We start from the raw sequence: 18888 nt of genomic DNA on the forward strand, positions 1-18888 counted from the left end.
AACTGCACCATGTGTGAGATAGACCCAGAGTGTCACTGAGTGTGAACTATGACAACTGCACTGCGTGTGTGAGATAGACCCAGACTGTCACAGAAAGTGTGAGCTGGACCCACTGCTCACTGAGGGGGAGATGGAAATTGTGGTCCCCACCTACTTCTAAACAAAAGAAAGGCAAACAAAACAAAACAAAATAAAATAAAACAAAACAAAAAAATCCCTAGAAGATTATAAGGACCCAGAGTTTACATATGTTACCATATCCAGGAGACAGTGCTGAAGGATTCAGCCTACGAAGAATGAGGAAAATGTAATCAATTCTCCACGGAAAAAGGCAGTCAACAGATCTCAAACCCAAGATGGCCCAGATGTTGAGTGACTGAAGAATTTAAAGTGGCTATTATAACTATGCTCAGTGAGGTGAAGAAAAATGAATTTGAAGTAAATGAAAAGGTAGGAGTTCTCAGGAAAGAACAGAAATGATCAAACAGAACCAAAGGTCAGAACATAAAAATATAATACTTTAAATAAAAAAACCCAATGGGTTCAATAACAGAATAAATGTGACAGAGGAAAAGGCCAGTAAACCAAAAACAGAGCAACACAAGTCATTGAATCTGAAGACCATAGAGAGAAATTATTTTTTAATGATCAAAGCACGTGCTCCTGTGGGACAATATAAATATCGAGTTGCTAGCAAAGGAGTAAGAGATAGGAGAGAAAAACATCTTTGAAGAACAGGGTAAAAAATCAAAGATCATACCCTGTATACATCACAACCAAACTGCTAAAAACTAGACAAAGAAACAGATACTGAAAACAGGACATGTTAACATCCAAAGACGGTGATGTGAAGGGCTGCTTGTCACTGGAAGGCCAGGGGACAGGAGGACAGCCACGTGAGGTACTGGAAGATAGGAGCTGTCAGACCACAGTTCTTTACCCAGAGAAATCACTCTCGGTTTCCTCAGGTGGAGGCTGAAGGATGTGAGACCGCAGGCTAACTGGATCTTTGCAAATGAAGAAAGAAACCAGAAATGGTAACTAGTTGGGTAAATATTAAAACAAATTTTTTTCTCCTGTGAAGTTCTTTAAAGTTAGTTGTGACTGTTGAAAGTATAAGTTGCAATATTGTCTGGTGAGAGTTTTGTTGTATGTAGGTGAAATACATATGACAACTATAACATGAAGGGAAATATGAGAGGTCAAGGCTGATACATTTTACTTGATGCAATAAAATATTAACTAAGCCAACTGTAGAAAAATTAGGTATGTATATTGTAATACCTGGAGTAACTACTAAAAATACAAGTAAAATATTTGGATAAAAAGCCAACTGATAAGAATAAAATAGTATTGAAGTAGCCTCAAGTAAAGCAGGAAAAATGGGCTGAGACATGAATAGAAAACTAGGAACAAACAAAAAAATAATAAGTTTGCTGACCTGAATGCAACTCTATCAATAATTACATTAAGTATAACGTTCCAATTAGGAGGAAGGTATTGGGGGACTAGTTACAAAAATAAGACTAATGTTTGCTGCCTACAAGAGATGTCATTTTAATATTAAGATACAGACAGATTGGAGGTAAGTGAATGGAAAAATATGTAGTATGAAGACAGTAAACATAAAGGCTAAAATGGCTTTAAAGTAGACTTCAAGACAAATAGTGTTATTAGAGATAATGAGGGATGTTTAATGATGACAAATGGGACAGCTTATCAGGAAGACATAACAATTACAAATGTTCCTCAGAAAGCAATTGATTCACTAAATTAAAACAAAGTAGACGATTCCACAGTCATAGAAGGTTTTATCACACTTTTCTCGGAAAGTGACAGAGCATCTAGACAAGAAAGCCATGACATCTGTAGAATACATGAACAACATTATCCACCATTTCAGTTTGATTGGCGTTTGTGGGACACCCCATCCAACAGCTGCACTGTGCCATGGTGAGCCCACAAGTTGTGTCATTCCACTGTGTGTGCTGTGACCACAACAGATTTAATCAGAAATCAGTAACAATCAGATCTCTGAGAAAACCCCAGTGTCTTGAAATTCAGCAACACAATTCTAATCGTCATGAATCAGAGATGAGAAAATATTTAAAAATAAATGTCAATGAAAATAAAACACATAAAAAGTTTTGGATGCAGCTGCAGCTGGCTGAAAGGGAAACTTATAGATTAGACATTCATAATAGAAAAGAAGAAAGACCTAAACCCAGCTACCTAATGTTCTAGTTTAAGAAACAATTGTATTCACAGTGGTACCAAAAACATTTTAAAAACTAGGAATAAATCTAACAAAATATGCCTAAGATCTCTATACCAAAAAATACTGAGAGGTTGCTAAAACTTTTAAAGAAAAGAACTAAATAAATGGACAAATAGTCCATATTCACAGACAGGAATTTGCAATTTTGTTTAGTTGGCAATTCTTGCCATCTTAATCTATAGTTTCAATACAACCCCAGTAAAAATTTAAACTGATTTTTCTGCTGCAATTGACAAGCTAACTATATAGTTTACATAGAAATTCTAAGGACCTAGAATAACCAAAGCACTTTTCAAAGTGCAGCATTGGGGCACTTTCTTTACCCGATTTCACAACTAAACTAAAGCTAGAGTAATGAAGACAAAGTGGCATTAGCACAAGACAGATGTATAGAACCAGAATCCAGGACCAGACCATGTACATGTGCTCAATTGATTTTTAACGGAAGTACCAAAGCAATTCAGTGGGGAGATGAGTGTCTGTTGGGCAAATGGTGCTGGGTCAGGTGGCTATACGTGTGAAAATGAAAAGGCTGTGACTGAACTGCACTTGCTCCCTCATCTTCTTGGAAGTAGCCTGAGTCATGGTCCCCTCCGCATTGCTGACGGCTTCCGACATGTGATCTCTCTCAGTCGCCCATGAGTATAAATTTTTAGTCTTCACTCTCAATTGAATATTTTCTATTTTATTATTTTCTCCTTTTCAGTTCCTTTGGGTTCAATTTGTTGTTTTATTTCCCCCAACTTTTGAAGATGGATGCTCTGGTTTTTCATATTCATACTTTATATTTTCCAATATGATATTTAAGGCTATAAATTTCCCATTAGCACAGATTTAGCTGCATTTCCTCAAGTTTTGATATATATTTTAATTGTATTTACATTTTCATTCATTCAAACATTTTACATTTTCATTATGATTTCTTGACTCATGTTTATTTTTTCTTAATTAGGCAACTTCCCAAAATGATTGTAAATTTGTCTATTTGTCCTTGTAGTTCTATTTATGTTTTATATATTTTGAGGCCATGTTATCAGGCACATATAAATTTAGAGTTGTTAACTCCTCATGGTGAACAAAAAAGAGTTACAAAACTTTCACTTATTAAACATTGCAAGGTATATATATTTCTATCTTTTATCTTTCAGCTTTTCTATACCTTTATGGTGTAGATGTGTCTTTGGCCAATAGCGTGTATTGGGTATGAAACTAAAATTTTTAATTCATTCTGACGATCCATCTTTTTAGTGTTAATAATATATTCTGTTTATATTTAATGACATTACTGATATGTTTGGTTTAAATCTGCCATCTTTTTATTAGTCTTACCTTTCATATATTTTTTAAATTAAAATTTATTGGGGTGATAATGATTAGTAAAGTTACATAGATTTCAGGCGTACATTCTGTAATACATCATCTGTATATCACGTTGTGTGCTCATCACCCAGAATGAGTTCTCCTTCCATCACCATATATTTGATCCTGTTTATTTTCAGTTTCCTTCCCTATCTTTATTTGAATCAATTGAAGATTATTTAAAATCCTGTTTCCCCTTTTGGCAGTTATATACCCTTTTAGTATTCTTTTACTGGTTTACTCTAGAGATGACAGCCTACATCCTTGACTCACCAAGGGCCAATATTAAGTGATACTTTTACACTCTTCAAGCCTATTTTCTTTAAGCAAAATTCCTCTTCTGTATTCTGGGACTGAATTCTCACTCATGGTGCTTATCTTTTTGAGTCCTTGATGATTCTCGATCATCATTTTATTACTTGATCTTAATCTGTGGTTCTCCTGAAAGCCTGTGTTTGGGATGCTTTCCTGCAGAAACAGCTGTGTCTGCTTCTACTGGGTGCCAGGGGATAATCCCAACCTGTCTCGAGGAGCTCAGTTCAGTGCGAGAATCTAGGTTTCTCTATACCTCATTGCTGCTCACGCCTCATGCTCTGACTTCAGCTTGGTCGGCCTCAAGCTCAAGGCAGCTGCAGCCCTTCTGGCCGTCCAAGTCGGGGGCTGCCAGGAGCAGGAGACATTTTCATTGGGGGTACAGGGGGTTCCTTGGAAAACACTGTATCGTCTTGCTAATTGAGGAATGCCCTAGAAGAGTGTTTTATCTGGGATCTAGTATGTATTTGGCTTGTAAGAGGGACCCTTAAGCCTCCTCATCCATTATTTTGAAAGAAGCAGTAGCATTGGCTTACTGTATTTGCCTAATTTCAATGGGGCAAGGATGTCAGACCTTTGTGGAATCAGCCTCTTGCAACCTGTTTCTGCCACAGAAGAATAACGAGGTTTCATATTGCTATGCAGTCACCTTTTCATTGTATAAATTGATGGAGGAGATTATAATCTTCAACTATACACAAACTTTAGTTTGATGGTGTATAAAATACACATTGTATATTTACAGCTTTAGGCTTGATAGAGTGAGGTGTTAACATAGTTATTTCGTTTGCCATTTTATAAAAGAGTACTTTATTGGATGTTGCATTTTCCTCATATTTTGAGTTTTTTTCCCCAATTGAGACCAGTTCCTTTGAATTGAGTTACTAGATGTAATGTTGAAGCATTTTGAATATTTTCCTTTCTTTCGTCTTATACTGCATGCCACGGACCGTAAGATTTGGGATGACCATATGACACTAATATATTAAGGTGTAGTTGAGGTACACATGAAGGTGTGCACATAATGTGTGTGTGCACACGCGCGTGCACATGACCGTTGCTATTTGGTATCTAGCAGAAAGTTTTGATCTAGTTTAGACCCGACTTTTGTTTCAATCAATAGTATATAACAAAATGAAAGATGTGGCTACATTTCATTTTTTTTTTTTTTTTTTTTGCAATTTAAAATTTTATTTTGGTAGAATTTGGATGACTATAAATCAGTAATTTGTAGTAGGGGGTGATTTCACGCCCTGTGTGACATTGGGTCACACTGGGTTAGATGCTGCTAAACCTCCCGCAATACCAGGGCAGCCCCCGACAAAGAATGAGCTTGAAAATCCTGCTCTAAGTAGCTCCCCCCTCAGGAGTTAGTTGATATCATAGAGGACTTGATTGAGAACCGCTCGATGACCAACACTTGGACTCCACAGCTTTTATTTGTTTAGATTTCCTTTGAAAAGTATTATTATTTATTGAAGTGGAGTTGACATGCAGTGCTATGTTGGCTTCAGGTGTATACCGTAGTGACGTGCTGCTTACACACCTTACGATGCGACCACCGCACTAAGTGTAGTGACCCTCTGTTCCCATACAAGGTGTTACTGATGACTTCCCTTTGCTGGGCGCCACAGCTTTCAAGTGAAGGCTAAGAAACCACGGGACACAAGGTGGGGGTTTCAGCTTGTACTGAAGCACGGCCAGGCTGATGTTTTCAGTTCTCACATTCAGCATGATGACATGGCTGTGACGAGGCCACATTCGAGAGGTGCTGGGCAGCCGTCACCCCCATGCCTGCTGCCTCTTCTCCCGCCATCCGTGTCCTTCATCTGACCCTTCCTAGCTGTCCCTGGACACAGGTCTAGTGATCTGAAAATGCACTCCAGCTAAGTGGACCTCCCTTCCTTTCTTTGACCGTCACATAAACCATGCATTTCCTTTTTATTCCTCTCAAATTCTGTGATGTTTAACTTGAAGAAGAAATTTGGAGTGCATCTTACTTGAAAGACCTGTGTGGAGGGGCATTTCATTACATACGGCTGCCCTGTCATCCTACACACACAGCTTCAGAGAGAGATGGCCTGCCATTCGAATTTGCATTTAGCATGGACAGTGACACGCATGAACGAGAACGCCTGCCTCTGCTGACTCTCCAGTGTGCACGTGTGACTGAATCATTTATAGGTGGTGCATTTGAGTCTGATCTTTTACAAGATCTACCCCAGCTCTACCTTGTGTTCAGTTATTTCCCTTTGAATGACGTGGTTTTTTAACATGTGCATATGTTCTCCGTTTGAAACTGATTCTCCTCCTGCATCCATTTCTCCTAGGCACTGGCACACCTTCACTTAATTGAGTACGTCGGAGAGCAGACTGCTTTGCTAATAAAGGTACATTAAATGCTGCAACATGACATGCTCCAGCCCCAGCGCCTTTGATTTTGTACAAAAAATTCTGGCAAGAATAGAGCACGTTAATTATGTGGAAAGAGCAGCAGAGGACCTGTTTTATCCTGGGGAGCATGGAGATGCCGGGAGACTTTTCCCAAAGACTGCATAATTACGATGCCTGTAATTTTGCTATTAGCCTTTGGTTAAAACCTGTCTAAGGAGAGAACTGAGACGCCGTCTCAGTAAGTGATGCGAGAGCTCCCAGCCTGCAGCTGAGTGGGAGGGCAGGGCGAGTGACCCGTGTGTGCTGCCACTGGGAACGGGGTCACTCTGGCCCTCATAGTGGGGGGACTTGGGTGTAGCTGGGCATCGCTCCCCCGTTACCGGTAGAACCCGCCCAGGTGGGTCCTGTTTGCACACCTGTGCTGCCTTGCTGTCCTCGTGTACAGAGGACGCAGACAGCCTGCCCCCCTGCGAGCCCTCCCATGTGCAAGTCAGGTACGCGGTGCATGCGACGTGACAGTGCGGCCCTTACCTGCTCCTTCCAGGGGGTCCCCGAGGACCGGCGCCTCACAGCCGCCATCGTCCTGGTGGTCTGGGTCTCAGCCACGGTGTCATCGCTGATCGACAACATCCCCTTCACAGCTGCAATGGTGAGTCGCACGTCCTCCGTGTCCTGAGGGCCCCACCCCAGCCTGGGTTCCCCTCCCTGCAGAGGAGGCAGAGGCTGGGCCGGGCCCTTGACTGCATGCACAGGTTGACAGCACGAACGTGGCCGAGCCCAGCAGCGGGCAAGGAGCTGAGGCCTGTGGCTGCCCTGGGCAGCGCGTCCTGGCTCCGCCTGACAGCTGCTGCCCCTCAGGGGAAAGGCAGTCTGATTTCATTCTGTTAAAGAAACCTGGAAGACACGAAAAGACGGGCGGCTGAAGGCACTCAGTTGGTGTCCCCTGTGGACGGAAAGCCGGTCTGCCGCCCACAGTCTGCTGGGGCGCTCACCTCCCACGTGGGGAGCTGACCAGTGTTTCCTCTTTACCTCAGGTTTTCTGGTTTTATTTTTAAGAGAGAAAATGTTGTAGATGAATGTGACCTTTTCTGTCCCCTCAACCCCCCCACCCCCTATCTCTCCATCTCCTGAGGGAACTACACTCATGAGCTTGGAGCACATTCATTCATTCCATGGCACATTGTGGAAGGGATAAAGGGAAAACCTTGGTTTATGTGTCAGCATGGATGGAAAACAAACACTGAGAGGCCAAAGCAACAGCTGTGTGTGTCAGAGCCCCCCTGTCTGCCGTGTGACTTCACCAGGCCAGCACCTGGCATGCATGGTGGCTGCGCCAGCCACAAGAGTGCATGGACGGGGTTTCTGACTCAGGTTGGAAGGGGCACAGAAGTGACCTGTCACAGTCTTTGGGTGGGAAGTGGACACACGGCCCTGCCCATGCAGGGGTCTGAGAAGTGTGTGGCACAGGACATTGGGTGGCACTGAGAGCTGTGCCATGTGCTCTCGCTCCCATCCTCCCTCGTTTGCACGTGGGTGTCTTCACCACTTGTTTCTGTGGTGGTCACAGGCTGTGGTCTGTAGGATTTCATACTGAAACACCCCTGAACCGTTTACTCCGTGTGTGTGTGTGTATGTGTGTGTGTGTAAGCAGTTTTGTACACGTGCACGTGTGCCGACTGTGGTGTTAGAGTCACCACTGCCAGTCTGATCGCTCTGCTGACACGGCAGCTCATGTTAGGGGTTCTCCATGTCACCTCGCAAGCGACCACGTTTTCCTGCAGATTCTGCAGGCGAGCTAGGCGGTGGGCCGTCTGCGCTGCCCCCCGCTGCTGCTTTCACACGTGTGAGGTCTGTCCTCTGCTCTGCTTGGGGCCCCTGCCTGGTTTATTTTTCTCCAATTCTTTATTTTCAGTCTTTCTTAAATTTTTTTTTTTTTTAATTTTTCCTTGGTTATATTTTTGAAGCAGCATGCAAATGGAGTTTTTAAATTCCAACCAAATAATCTCTGTGTTTTTCAGAGAATAGTTTAGTAGTTTCATGTGTTATTGTGTTGACTGATAGACCTGAGTTTATTTCTACCAGTTGGCTGTGGTTTTACATTTTTTCTGCTTTTTCTTTGTGGGTTCTTTTGTTCCCTATCACCTCCTCACTTCGCTTGGATTGATAAATCTCATCCGCCAGCTGGCTTGGCCGATGCAGGTTTTATTCCTGAGTCTTTCAGTGGGCTCTTCTGTCCTTCAGAAACCCCACGCACTGCGCACTGTCCTTAGGTGAACTATTCTGAAACTAACAGACATGGGTTCTGCTGGGTGCGATGGGCATGCACCCCACTGTGTGCGGGCCCCAACAGAATGCCGTCAGGTCACGGGCAGGACAGCGGACTCAGGCCACTTTCCTGAGCCCGGTGCTGGGCAGCCCTCCTGGGCCTTTGTCTGTGATGAAGCTGCCGCTGGTAACAGCTGTCCCCCAATTTTCTCCTTCTGGGCCTTGGGATCCCACCTCACCAACAGAGCACTGTGCATTCCCCAGTGGGACGCTGTCCCTTCCCTGTGGCATTGGGGACCGCTAGACGCACTGGCTTCTAAAGGGAGTGAGGAAGCCCTCAGAGCTGCAGACACTGCCCGTGGATGTGGGCCTTCCTCAGTTCCAGCCCCAGCTGTCCTCGGAATAAAGCCACATGTCTGCGGACATCTCCAGCTGGTTCTGGCCTCTGAGAGGTGACTTTGGTGTCCTGCCTGGAGAGGGTATCCTGCCCCAGGAGTGTCTTCACTGCAAAACCCTCTGAACTCGAAGAGTTCACTGGAAAAACCGGTTTAGCAATTTGGTCTAGGCTTTCAAAGAACCAACTCTGAGTTTCATTAATTCTCTCTTGTTTTTTAAGCCTTTATTTCATTTATTTCTGCTCTGTGTTTATTATTTTTTTCTATCTACTCAGTTTGGGCTTTGTTTTTCTTTTTCTAGTTTTTTAGGTATGAGATTAGATTATTTATTTGAGATTTTTTTGTTGTTTGTTGAGGTGGGTAGGCCTGCAGTGTTATAAACTTCCCTCTTGGAACTCCTTCAGCTGTGTCCAATAGATTTTGTAATGTTATGTTTCCATTTTCATTTGTCTCAGGATATTTTTGATTTCCTCTCTGAGTTCTTCTCTGACTCATTGGTTGTTTAGCAGCATGTTGTTCAGCTTCCTCATGTTTGTGTTTTTTCACTTTTCTTCTTGTAATTGATTCCTAGTTTTGTATCGTTGTGGTTGGAAAAGATGCTTGATCTGATTTCAGTCTTCTCTAATTTACTGAGACTGATTTTTTGACTGCCACGTGGTATATCCTGGAGAATGTTCCATGAGCACTGGAAAACTGTGTATTCCACTGTTCTTGGATAGACTGTTCTGTATGTATCTATCGAGTACATCTGGTCTAACGTGTCCTTTAAAGCCAATGTCTCCTTGTGGGTTTTCTGTCTGGTGACCCAGCCACTGATGAAAGGAGTAGTGTTAAAGCCCCTCCTTTTATTGCAGTTTTATCTGTTAGTTAACATTTGCTTTTGTATCTGGCCGGCTTGCTCTTCTCATGGCTGAGCCTGAAGCTCCGAGAGGCTTGAGGTTACACAAGCTGCTTCCTTTCAGTGCACCCAGTTCCATGGTCAAAGCAGACCCTTGGCCAAGCCCACAGTCAGCGGGGTGGGGACTTGGGTCCGTCTGTCCCACTGGGGGCCACTGCACAGGACATGCACGTGAAGTCCTACTACAGGGATAAAGAGTTGGGGGGTAACCCGATCTTCCCAAATGAGCAGTGAGGTGTTACTTTCATGACATAGGAGACCTGGTATCCAGCAGAGCATGGCTTTGTTGACCCCCAATTCTCTACAGGAAGTGAAATCACATGTCCACATTCATTTTATCTTTCTGTTTGTGATTTTGGGTAGTCCTTTCCAGATGGGTTCTGCTTGGAGCCCTCCTCCTCCTGCTCTTTAGAGAAGATCACACAAGGTCACCGCCCCAAGGCAGCCGGTCCGGGGTCTCTCCTGAACCTTGCCTGAGCTGGCTTGAGGTGCCTGCCATGGCCACCTGGACCAAAATCTCTGAGCTAGCGTCTGTATCTTTGTCCTTTGTTAGCAACGTGACCCACCAGGGGCAAGGTTTTGGAATACAGACGTCATAAAGCGGCTTCACCACCGCTGCATGTTTCACCGATGACAGGAATGTGAGGTTCACCTCCGTCAGACAGGTGTACCAGTGCTGGGGTGACTTCCTGGAGAACCCTACCTCCTAGGTGTCGACCCTGATGCCGGTTAAGCTACGGACATCAGCAGATGTGGGTGACTGTGCAGACGGCAGAGGGAAGAGCACCTGGTGTGGGCTCACCAAGTTGGAATCAGAATTATGGTCGCGGTTCCTGGCCTGGCCACTCACTCCCGCCTTGATTTCCTCCTCTCTCAGTGGGCCTGAGGGCTGTTTGAGGGTTAAACATGTGCACGGAGCTGGCACAGGAGCTGACCCACTGCAGGGCCGATAGGTGTTGCTAGGAGGTCACGGTCCCAGGCTCTGTATGAGGGTCTCTGGGACTTCATCCCATTTGAGACCCATGCTGGTGGCCTGGGCAGCCGAAGAGGACAGCGGGTCACGTGGCTGGAAACACAGGCACCAGTGGGCTCAAACCAAGGTTTTATGGGTCCCAGTGTTCATGCTGTGGTCCTTACCATTGGGCGGCGGGACAGAGCTTTGGGATTTGCCAGTCCCAGTGCAGGCAGCCCCTTTGACTTCATGGTGTGACGTCACTGTCCTTTCCCTCTGCAGATCCCAGTGCTCCTGAGCCTCAGCCGAGACCCCGAGGTCAGCCTGCCTGCACCACCCCTCATGTACGCGCTGGCCCTTGGCGCCTGCCTGGGAGGTAAGGGGGCCGACGCGTGGACCCATGGCTAGTGCGCGCATGACAGGGTGTCTGCAGGACTTTCTCAGTGGACACCCGTCTTCAGCTTTGGTTGGAGTGATTCTAATGCTACTCAGTTCCTCTGTGAAGCCTGTCACTTCCCACTATGCAGCCTGAGCCTACGGCATGAGGACGGTCCTTCCTTATGTCTCAGTTAGTGCATTCTCACTGTGCGCTCGCGCCCACGCACTCTCACAGTGCCCCCGGGTGCCGCTCTTGTTCAGAAACAGGTTTCAAGTCAGAAGCCATTCTCAGTTGCATTTTCTTTTCTCTCCTTGGCGTGGGGTGGGGTGGAATGATGGATGGCTGGAATAAGAAGAGTAAGAAGAAGAAAGACTTTTGGGGGGAGGGTGTTGTCCTTTGGAGAAGCTGAAAAGTGAATTGGAGAAAGTATCGGGAGAGAGAGAGACCTCACTGAGCAGACAGGTCTCTGTGACTGGCTGAGGACAGGTTGCATGCGTCCTCCTCACATTTAGGCCTTGTCACCTTAGGGAACACAAGCGGATTGTGAAGAATCTTAGATAAGCACGCCAGATATGTTGTAAGTTTTTATTCGTACATCCAGTCGTGCTTAGCTAATCCAGCTTCCCTTGTTCTTTGATTGATTTCTGACTATTAAATCAATAACCTTCAGTTTAGTTCCTCTCCTTGTTTGTAAAGGGGGATTAATGTCAAGCAGTGAAGTTGCTATGATTTCTAGAGACAGAATTCACATAGTTCAGCAACTGAGGCCTCAGATTCTTTTAAGTGTACAGACGTGTTCCCACGGCCCCCAGAACCAGCCCCAGGAGGGGCAGGCACTGTGCTCAGAGCCACATTTAATGTCAATGACGGGAGCAGGCCTGAGAGACACTTGGAGAGTGACCTCAGGGTGGGTTTGTTCACACAGCTACTGTAACCCACCTTGTGTTCTTTTCTTGTTTTTCTATTTCGAGGCTGTCCGGACGTGGCCTCTTCTTTGTATCCTTAGTTATAGGGGTTCTGTTCAACTAGTGGTCAGATGATTCCTGAGGTTGATTCTTCTGTAATTTATCTGTAATTTTGGTGTGATTCTGGGAGGCCACAGGCAGAGCATTCACCTAATCTGCCATCTTGGACCTTCTCTGTGACCTGGCTCTCTTGGGTGGGAGAGTCACCAAAGCTGCGACAATCCTGTCAGCAGTTCTCTATGGCCTTCCTCATGGAGCACTCAGGGGGCACCAGGAGAAGACTGAGGAAGGTCGGACCAAGCTCCAGGGAGGGCCGTGTGAGCTGGACTAGAAGTGTGGTATGTCAAGGAGAGACGTTAACACGGACATCTATGCAGCCTCACACAGAGAACAAGAGAAGACCACTTCAGTCCGAGCATACACGGTGTGCTTGCCAGAGTCATCTGGAGATTGTGGGCAACCCAGGCAGCATGTGAAAACCTGTTTCCTTTTGGTCAGATTCATGTGTGGCCGGTGGTGCGTCCATTTGCCAAAGGGAACACCAGCGTGTAGAATTATTTTTATGTTTTCTGTCGAGCAGGACATGATCGCTGGTCTGGAATCATGGCATATTTGATCCAACTTGGATTGGCTGACACAGGATGTCAGATAGGAGCGTCTTTATACACTTATAAAATGGCCTTCACAAGGCAGAGAAGAGTTTGGGAAAATGTTTTTGTTCTGCTTCTAGATGCATGAGTCGTGTCTCCACATGCGATTACCTAGGCAGGCCAGACAGGCCACAGCTACCCACGGGCACACCCACCCCCTTTGCTCCTCTGCATGGAAACTGGAAAGGTGGTGTGAGCCTAGGACCAAGGACCTCTTTGTCCCCACCACAGGGACTCATGCCATTGGGGTACTAGGAGGCTGCTTGCGTCTTATTAAACCATTTAAACCATTGCCATCTGAATGCTGCTCTCACATTCTTCCTCTTACATGAACCCTACAAAACATCCTGAGAAACACCTAGGGAGGGTGGCGACTATTGTCATTTAATGCAGAGGCAGCTGACATCTCTTCCCAGCTGACGGGCTACTGCCCTTTGCCAGTGACCGACATAGGAGTGGGCAGGCCGAAGGCATTTGGAGTCAAGGTCAAGGAGACATGATGGGGTGTGCTCTGGGGGTGGGCTTGTGCTGATGATCTGTCTGGTGCTGAGAACACACCTTAGGGGAGAGAGGACCTGCTAGATACTGTCCCCCGTTGTGTGGTGATGAAACGCCGGGAGCCGCTTCCAACTCCAAGTGTCGTTGATGGTGGCAGAGCTCACAGTGGGGACAATGGTCCTGGGTGACACCGCTGAGCCCGCAGCAAACATCGTGGGACCCGCCCCACCTCTGACCACCTCTCACAGGAAATAAACTCACCTTGTGGCCGACACCATCTCGTTTTGCATCTTCCTCTCCTTACAACCGAAACCATGTTCATCAGTGTCATAGAAGAGATCAATGGTTTGCTCAAGGGTGTGTAGTTCAGCTGGTCCGAGACTGATGGAGGTCTGAGCCCAGCCAGACCCAGCACCTGCCCACTGTGCCAGCCAACACTCACTTCCAGAGTGTTCCTGCAGGACCTGCTGCCTGCCTCACTACCCAAGCTGCATGGGTTGCTCGCTCGTCAGCTCTGTAGGTCTCACTTTGCTGACCAGTAAGACATGATGGAAACTTCTTTGGGGGCCTCTTGACATACCTTTTGTCCTCTATGCTTCCTGCCTTCATGTGACCATGAAGCCATCTGTGACAGGAGGGATGGGCTAGGAGAGCCTGGAAAGTCTGCCTCAGACTTGATGAGACATGGGACCGATGCTTGCCAGCCCTCCTCAGCCTGAGCTTCTTATCTCATGGCAGCAGTTGCTCGGCAGGGTGACTTGGCACGAAAGTGGAATCCTGTTCTTGCCCAGAGCAAGAGCTGGGCTGCTGATCTTGCCCAGAGCAAGAGCTGGGCTGCTGGCAGGGTGGTGGGACAGGCACCCCAGCGCCCAGAAGAGCTGTTTGGGGACGGCATTGCCATGGAACTTGTGTGCTGCTCAGGACGCCCTCATCCCTCCAGCATCCCCTGGAGCCCTCCTTCTGAGAACACTCTGCTTTTAAGGGGCCCACCTAGATGACCAGGTGGTCCCCGTCTCAGGGTGGGTGTGACGTGCCGTTGAGTCGGCTCCAGCTCCTGGTGACCCTGTGGATGAGTGACACCCACAGTGTCCTGTCCTCACAGCCCTGCTCTGCTCCTGGAGTCTCAGCGTGTGGCTTCTTTTATGGAGTCCATCCATCTCAGGTTTGGTCTTCCTCTTGTCCTGCTGCCTGTTTCCCCAAAGAACCCGCCTTCTCATGCCAGGCCCGAAGCAGGATAGCCTCTATGATGGTCTCAGGCTCCGTCACCTGAATCCTGTCTACAAAGTCCTCCTTGCCACACAGGACATGATGACATGACCGCAGTTTGTGAGGACGAAGGTGTAGAGTTCTTTGCGTTGTTGGAGGGGCATCATCCCACCATCTGGAATAAGCAGCATCACCTATACCTGACTGTGCCCAGCCAGGCTCCCTGCTTCCCTGTCACCACTCTGCAGTTTGTCTTGCATATGGCACCCCGGGTGTCAGCCCCTCAGCGCCGCCCTCACCAGAGGGCCTGCCCCCCGCCCACCTCCCACCTCTCCTCCTCCTCCCTAATACCCTGGGTGGGCCATACACCCTGCAGTGCACTGAGAAACGGGACGGTCACAAATAGGGACATAAGAAATTACCACACAGAGGAGTGACCTTGGGGAGACAGGGCCTGCACTGGGCTTGGGATCGGTGGGTTGTGTGACTACGGGGAGACTCTGGGGTTCTTTATTGAGTTGTTCATATCCAAAGCCTTCTATTGTCGACATGTTGAACATATTTCGTCCTTAGAGCAAGCACAGCAGTGGACGAGGTGGCAGGTGTCTCAGAGGTTTTCACTCAAAAATTCCCAATCTGAGTCTCATATGGAGGAAGGGCAGACAGATGAGGTTGGGAATAAACGTGTTTCAGGGACAGTGTGAGGGCTGAGTGGAGGGGGATGTGTTCAGCTGAGAGCCATTTGCACTGTCACCTCATCTGCAAGAGCTTCTCCAGGGGACAGGTGGGTGCCTGGGCCTCCCCTAGTGGACAAACCTGGGGACAGGTGGGTGCCTGGGCCTCCCCTAGTGGACAAACCTGGGGACAGGTGGGTGCCTGGGTCTCCCCTACTGGACAAACCTGACAGGCATCATTGCTCAGGCGGTTCTTACTCTGCACCCCTCTGCTTGCTGTGCTCTGGAGGGTTCTGGGGAAGGTGGTGCTCGGGACTCATGCCACCAGCACCCTGTCCTCCGTCTGCTCCGCTGTTACTTGCACTGTCCGGTCCCACACTGGGCGACCTGCTGAAGGCAGCTCAGGTTCGTTACGGGTGCTGGGCCTCAGTGCTTTGTGTTCAACGGTCAGAACTGAGAGAAACTGGCCGAGCTGGGTTGTGCCCCTCCCTGGACACTGCCTCCTGCAGCTGGGCCACCTTCACCCAGCAGAGTCACCCTTCCCTGAGCCAGTCACTGCACCTGGGGCTGGCATTGGGCTACACCCATGCGTGTGTATGCACATGCATGCGTGTGCACGCAGGCGTGTGTGTGTGTGTGTGTGTGTGTGTGTGTGTGTCTCCGCAGATCACATGTGCTCTCCAAAAGGCTTGTCCCACAGGCGTTTGATCATACCGGCTGTTTGCACAAAGGCTTCCTGGCAGCTCTGGGCCTCGTCCTGAGACGCCGTTCCACCCGTTGCGTGGCTGTGGCCTCACTGTCCTCCAGAGGGTCTGTGCCACAGCCCCAGGGACGTGCCTGGTCCCTGAGTGCTTTCTCCTTTCCTCGCCTGGACAGCCACAGCCCGTTCCGTGAACAAACTGCAGTGTTCACAAGCTGTGAATGGACTTTCGGGTTGCTAGTGTTTCTCTTTTTCTCAGCTATTTGCAAAGTAATCACTTTGAGCATGCCTGTAAAGTAATCAGCAAAGCAAAAGCCAGTTTACAGAAGAGAGAAGCCTGCGGCTCCTGTAAGCTGAGACTTGACCAGTTTGTGGATTCTCATTACAGGCAACGGGACGCTAATCGGGGCATCGGCCAATGTTGTCTGTGCGGGGGTCGCGGAGCAGCACGGCTATGGCTTCTCCTTCATGGAGTTCTTCAGGTACTTAAAAAATAAAATACAGTAGTACCTCGGTTTTCGAATGTCTGTTGACGAATATTTTGGTTTATGAATGCCATAAACCCAGAAGTAAATGCTTCAGTTTTCGAACACGCCTCGGAAGTCGAACATGTCACGCGGCTTCCGCTGAGTGCAAGATCCTGAGGCCGAGCTGTCAGCTGTTTTCCAACGTTTCAGAACTCGTGGATTACATTCGAAAACCGAGGTACCACTGTAAATGAGGTTTTCAAGTTTTTAAAATTATTTTCAGGTGTACAAAACATAGTGATTAGACATTTATATACCTCACAAAATAACGCCCATTAGTCTGGTGCCCACCTGGCACCACACATAGTAATTAAAATATTTCTGCTTCCTGTGCTGGACTTTCCATCCCCGTGACTACCTTGTAACTGCCATTTGTACCTTTTAGTCCCTTCCCGTTTTCAGCCCGGTTCCCAGTCAGTCAGTCAGTCAGTCTCTCTGCTGGGGGAGTGGGAGGGGGCAGTGGGGAGTCGCCAGGCAGTGACCGCCGTCTACCTCTGTTCTGCTGCAGGCTGGGCTTCCCGATGATGGTCGTCTCCTGCACGGTGGGCATGTGTTACCTCCTTGTGGTTCACGTCGTCATGGGATGGAATTAATGATACATGTCTTCAGCCCCTTACCAAAGCACACCAAAAGTCCCCTGACCACTCTTGGGAGAAGAAAATTGGCTAGGTCGGGGGTCCCCTGGAGAGTAGGCCATTGGCACCCACATTCTTAGTCACCTTAGTGCTGGCAAATCATGGCAAATGAGACAATTTACCCAGTGTCCCCCCACAGCAAATGTTTACATCAAAACACTTATTGCTTCGCTCTGTAAGACACAGTGCACACCCCCCCCATGGCTGTGTTGTTTGTCACGTCTCCTGAGGCTATCTACAGTTTTACATGTACCCACTTCCCCCTTCCCTTTCTTCTGCCTCCCCCCTCCCCCTCCCCCTCCCCCTCCCCCACTCCAAGTTCAAGCCGTTGTTTCTCAGTCTAGTTGTGTAGGACTCAGCTCCCTGGCCCAGGCTGGTATTAGGAGCCTTGAGCTCCCCACCGGCTGAGGCAGTCGGTCGCCAGTCGTTGGTCAGCTGCTCACAGCAGCTCACGGCAGCTCTCACCCGCCAGCCACTCACGCTGGCCACTGGCCACTCATGGCAGCACACGGCAGCCCAAGGCAGCTCACGCCAATCTCCGGCTGCTCACGGCAGCCCAGCTCCAGGGAGAGCTGTTGTTACAATCTTAGCTGTAGAGGGTGCAGCTCACTGGCCCATGTGGGAACTGAACCGGCGGCCTCAGCATTAGGAGCACGGTGCTCCTACCCCCTGAGCCACTGGGCTGGCCCACATGTACCTACTTTTCATGTTGAAGTTACACATCCTCTGAATAAGTGTCTTTTTTAGGAAAGGCTTACAATGTGTTTGATGCATTAAAAATACACTGTCCCTTGCCCCACGGTCTTAGAATTTGTTAGTCTCTTAGTTTTTCATGATTTTACATTATATAAAATGGCATTTTATTCATGCTTTCCCCTGGAGTTTTGACATAATCAGTTAAAAGTATTGAAATTCCACTTGCAGAAGGTCATAATGCTTTTTAAATAAATGGTTAACTATCTTGAATCATGTGTTGATGTGTGCTCTTCCATTAATTACATGACAATGTGGTCGGCTGGGATCTGGGCCCCACAAGATGCTGGGAAACACTGGAATGCTGTCCTTTGTCGAGTGTAGCAGGTGAGGCAGGGCCGTGACACCAAGAGGAGGGGACATTGCCTCGTCAGAGCCATGGCCGGGCCCACACGCGGCTCTGTGTTCAGCCTATGTGCATGGTACCTTGCGATGAAGACACTTGCGGGGACTCTGCTCAGACGTGGTCATTGTATGAAGCCCCTGGTTTCAGGTAGTTCAGGATGCCCAGGGCACCAGGAACTGGAAGCAGGAGACCTTCCTAGTCCCCGTTCTAGCTTTGGCACCTTCAGGGTGCCGCACTGTTTCTGTTTAGAATCTGTGTTTGGGTGGCACAGATTGTCATGTCTAGTCTCCGTCAGGATGTCGTCTTTCTTAGTGTGAGTGGGAGACGCCCTGACATCACCAGACAGACTTCACTCCCCTTCCACAAGCTTAAGCCGACACAAGACCTCAGATCCCAGGTGGGCACAGTGACCGAGAACTTGTCCTGTGCAAGCCTTCTGTTCCATCCACCCGGATGTGACAACTGAGGACTCCAGGCCCTTCTGTGGTCCCCAAATGGAGCGGTGGAGTCCTGGGACTTTCACTAGACAGGATAGTTTGTCTTGCAGTAACTTTCTACTTCAGTCCAGGACACAGTGGCATCTCATTAGGTCCATGGAGAAAATGAGGGGTCCTGGGGATGTGTCTTAAGGCAAATCCCTGTCAGCCTGGGGGCCAAATGGCCCAGGAGTAGCCCCAAGTGGCTGGGATGCAGGGGAGGCCA

General features: G+C 47.8%; 1 protein-coding gene across 6 annotated transcripts in view; it reads left to right on the forward strand.

The window, feature by feature from the left end:
* The window catches only part of OCA2 (OCA2 melanosomal transmembrane protein), an 82187-nt gene extending 64134 nt beyond the window's left edge, over nt 1-18053 (forward strand). For 3 of the 6 annotated variants that reach the window (XM_074317610.1, XM_074317608.1, XM_074317609.1), the window contains exons 20-25: nt 6280-6339; nt 6888-6992; nt 11136-11229; nt 16314-16407; nt 16493-16630; nt 16961-18053. In XM_074317610.1, the coding sequence (XP_074173711.1) occupies nt 6280-6339; nt 6888-6992; nt 11136-11229; nt 16314-16407; nt 16493-16630; nt 16961-17045 (576 nt within the window). In that variant the 3' untranslated portion in view covers nt 17046-18053. Of the gene's footprint in view, nt 1-5463; nt 5620-6279; nt 6340-6887; nt 6993-11135; nt 11230-16313; nt 16408-16492; nt 16631-16960 lie in introns of those variants that run through there. The other 3 variants (XM_019753237.2, XR_012491200.1, XR_002139338.2) reach the window with 3 other exon arrangements.
* The last annotated feature ends 835 nt before the right edge of the window (nt 18054-18888 follow it).

The sequence above is a fragment of the Rhinolophus sinicus genome, linkage group LG13, assembly GCF_036562045.2.
Source record: "Rhinolophus sinicus isolate RSC01 linkage group LG13, ASM3656204v1, whole genome shotgun sequence".
In the NCBI taxonomy this organism is placed as follows: Eukaryota; Metazoa; Chordata; class Mammalia; order Chiroptera; family Rhinolophidae; genus Rhinolophus; species Rhinolophus sinicus.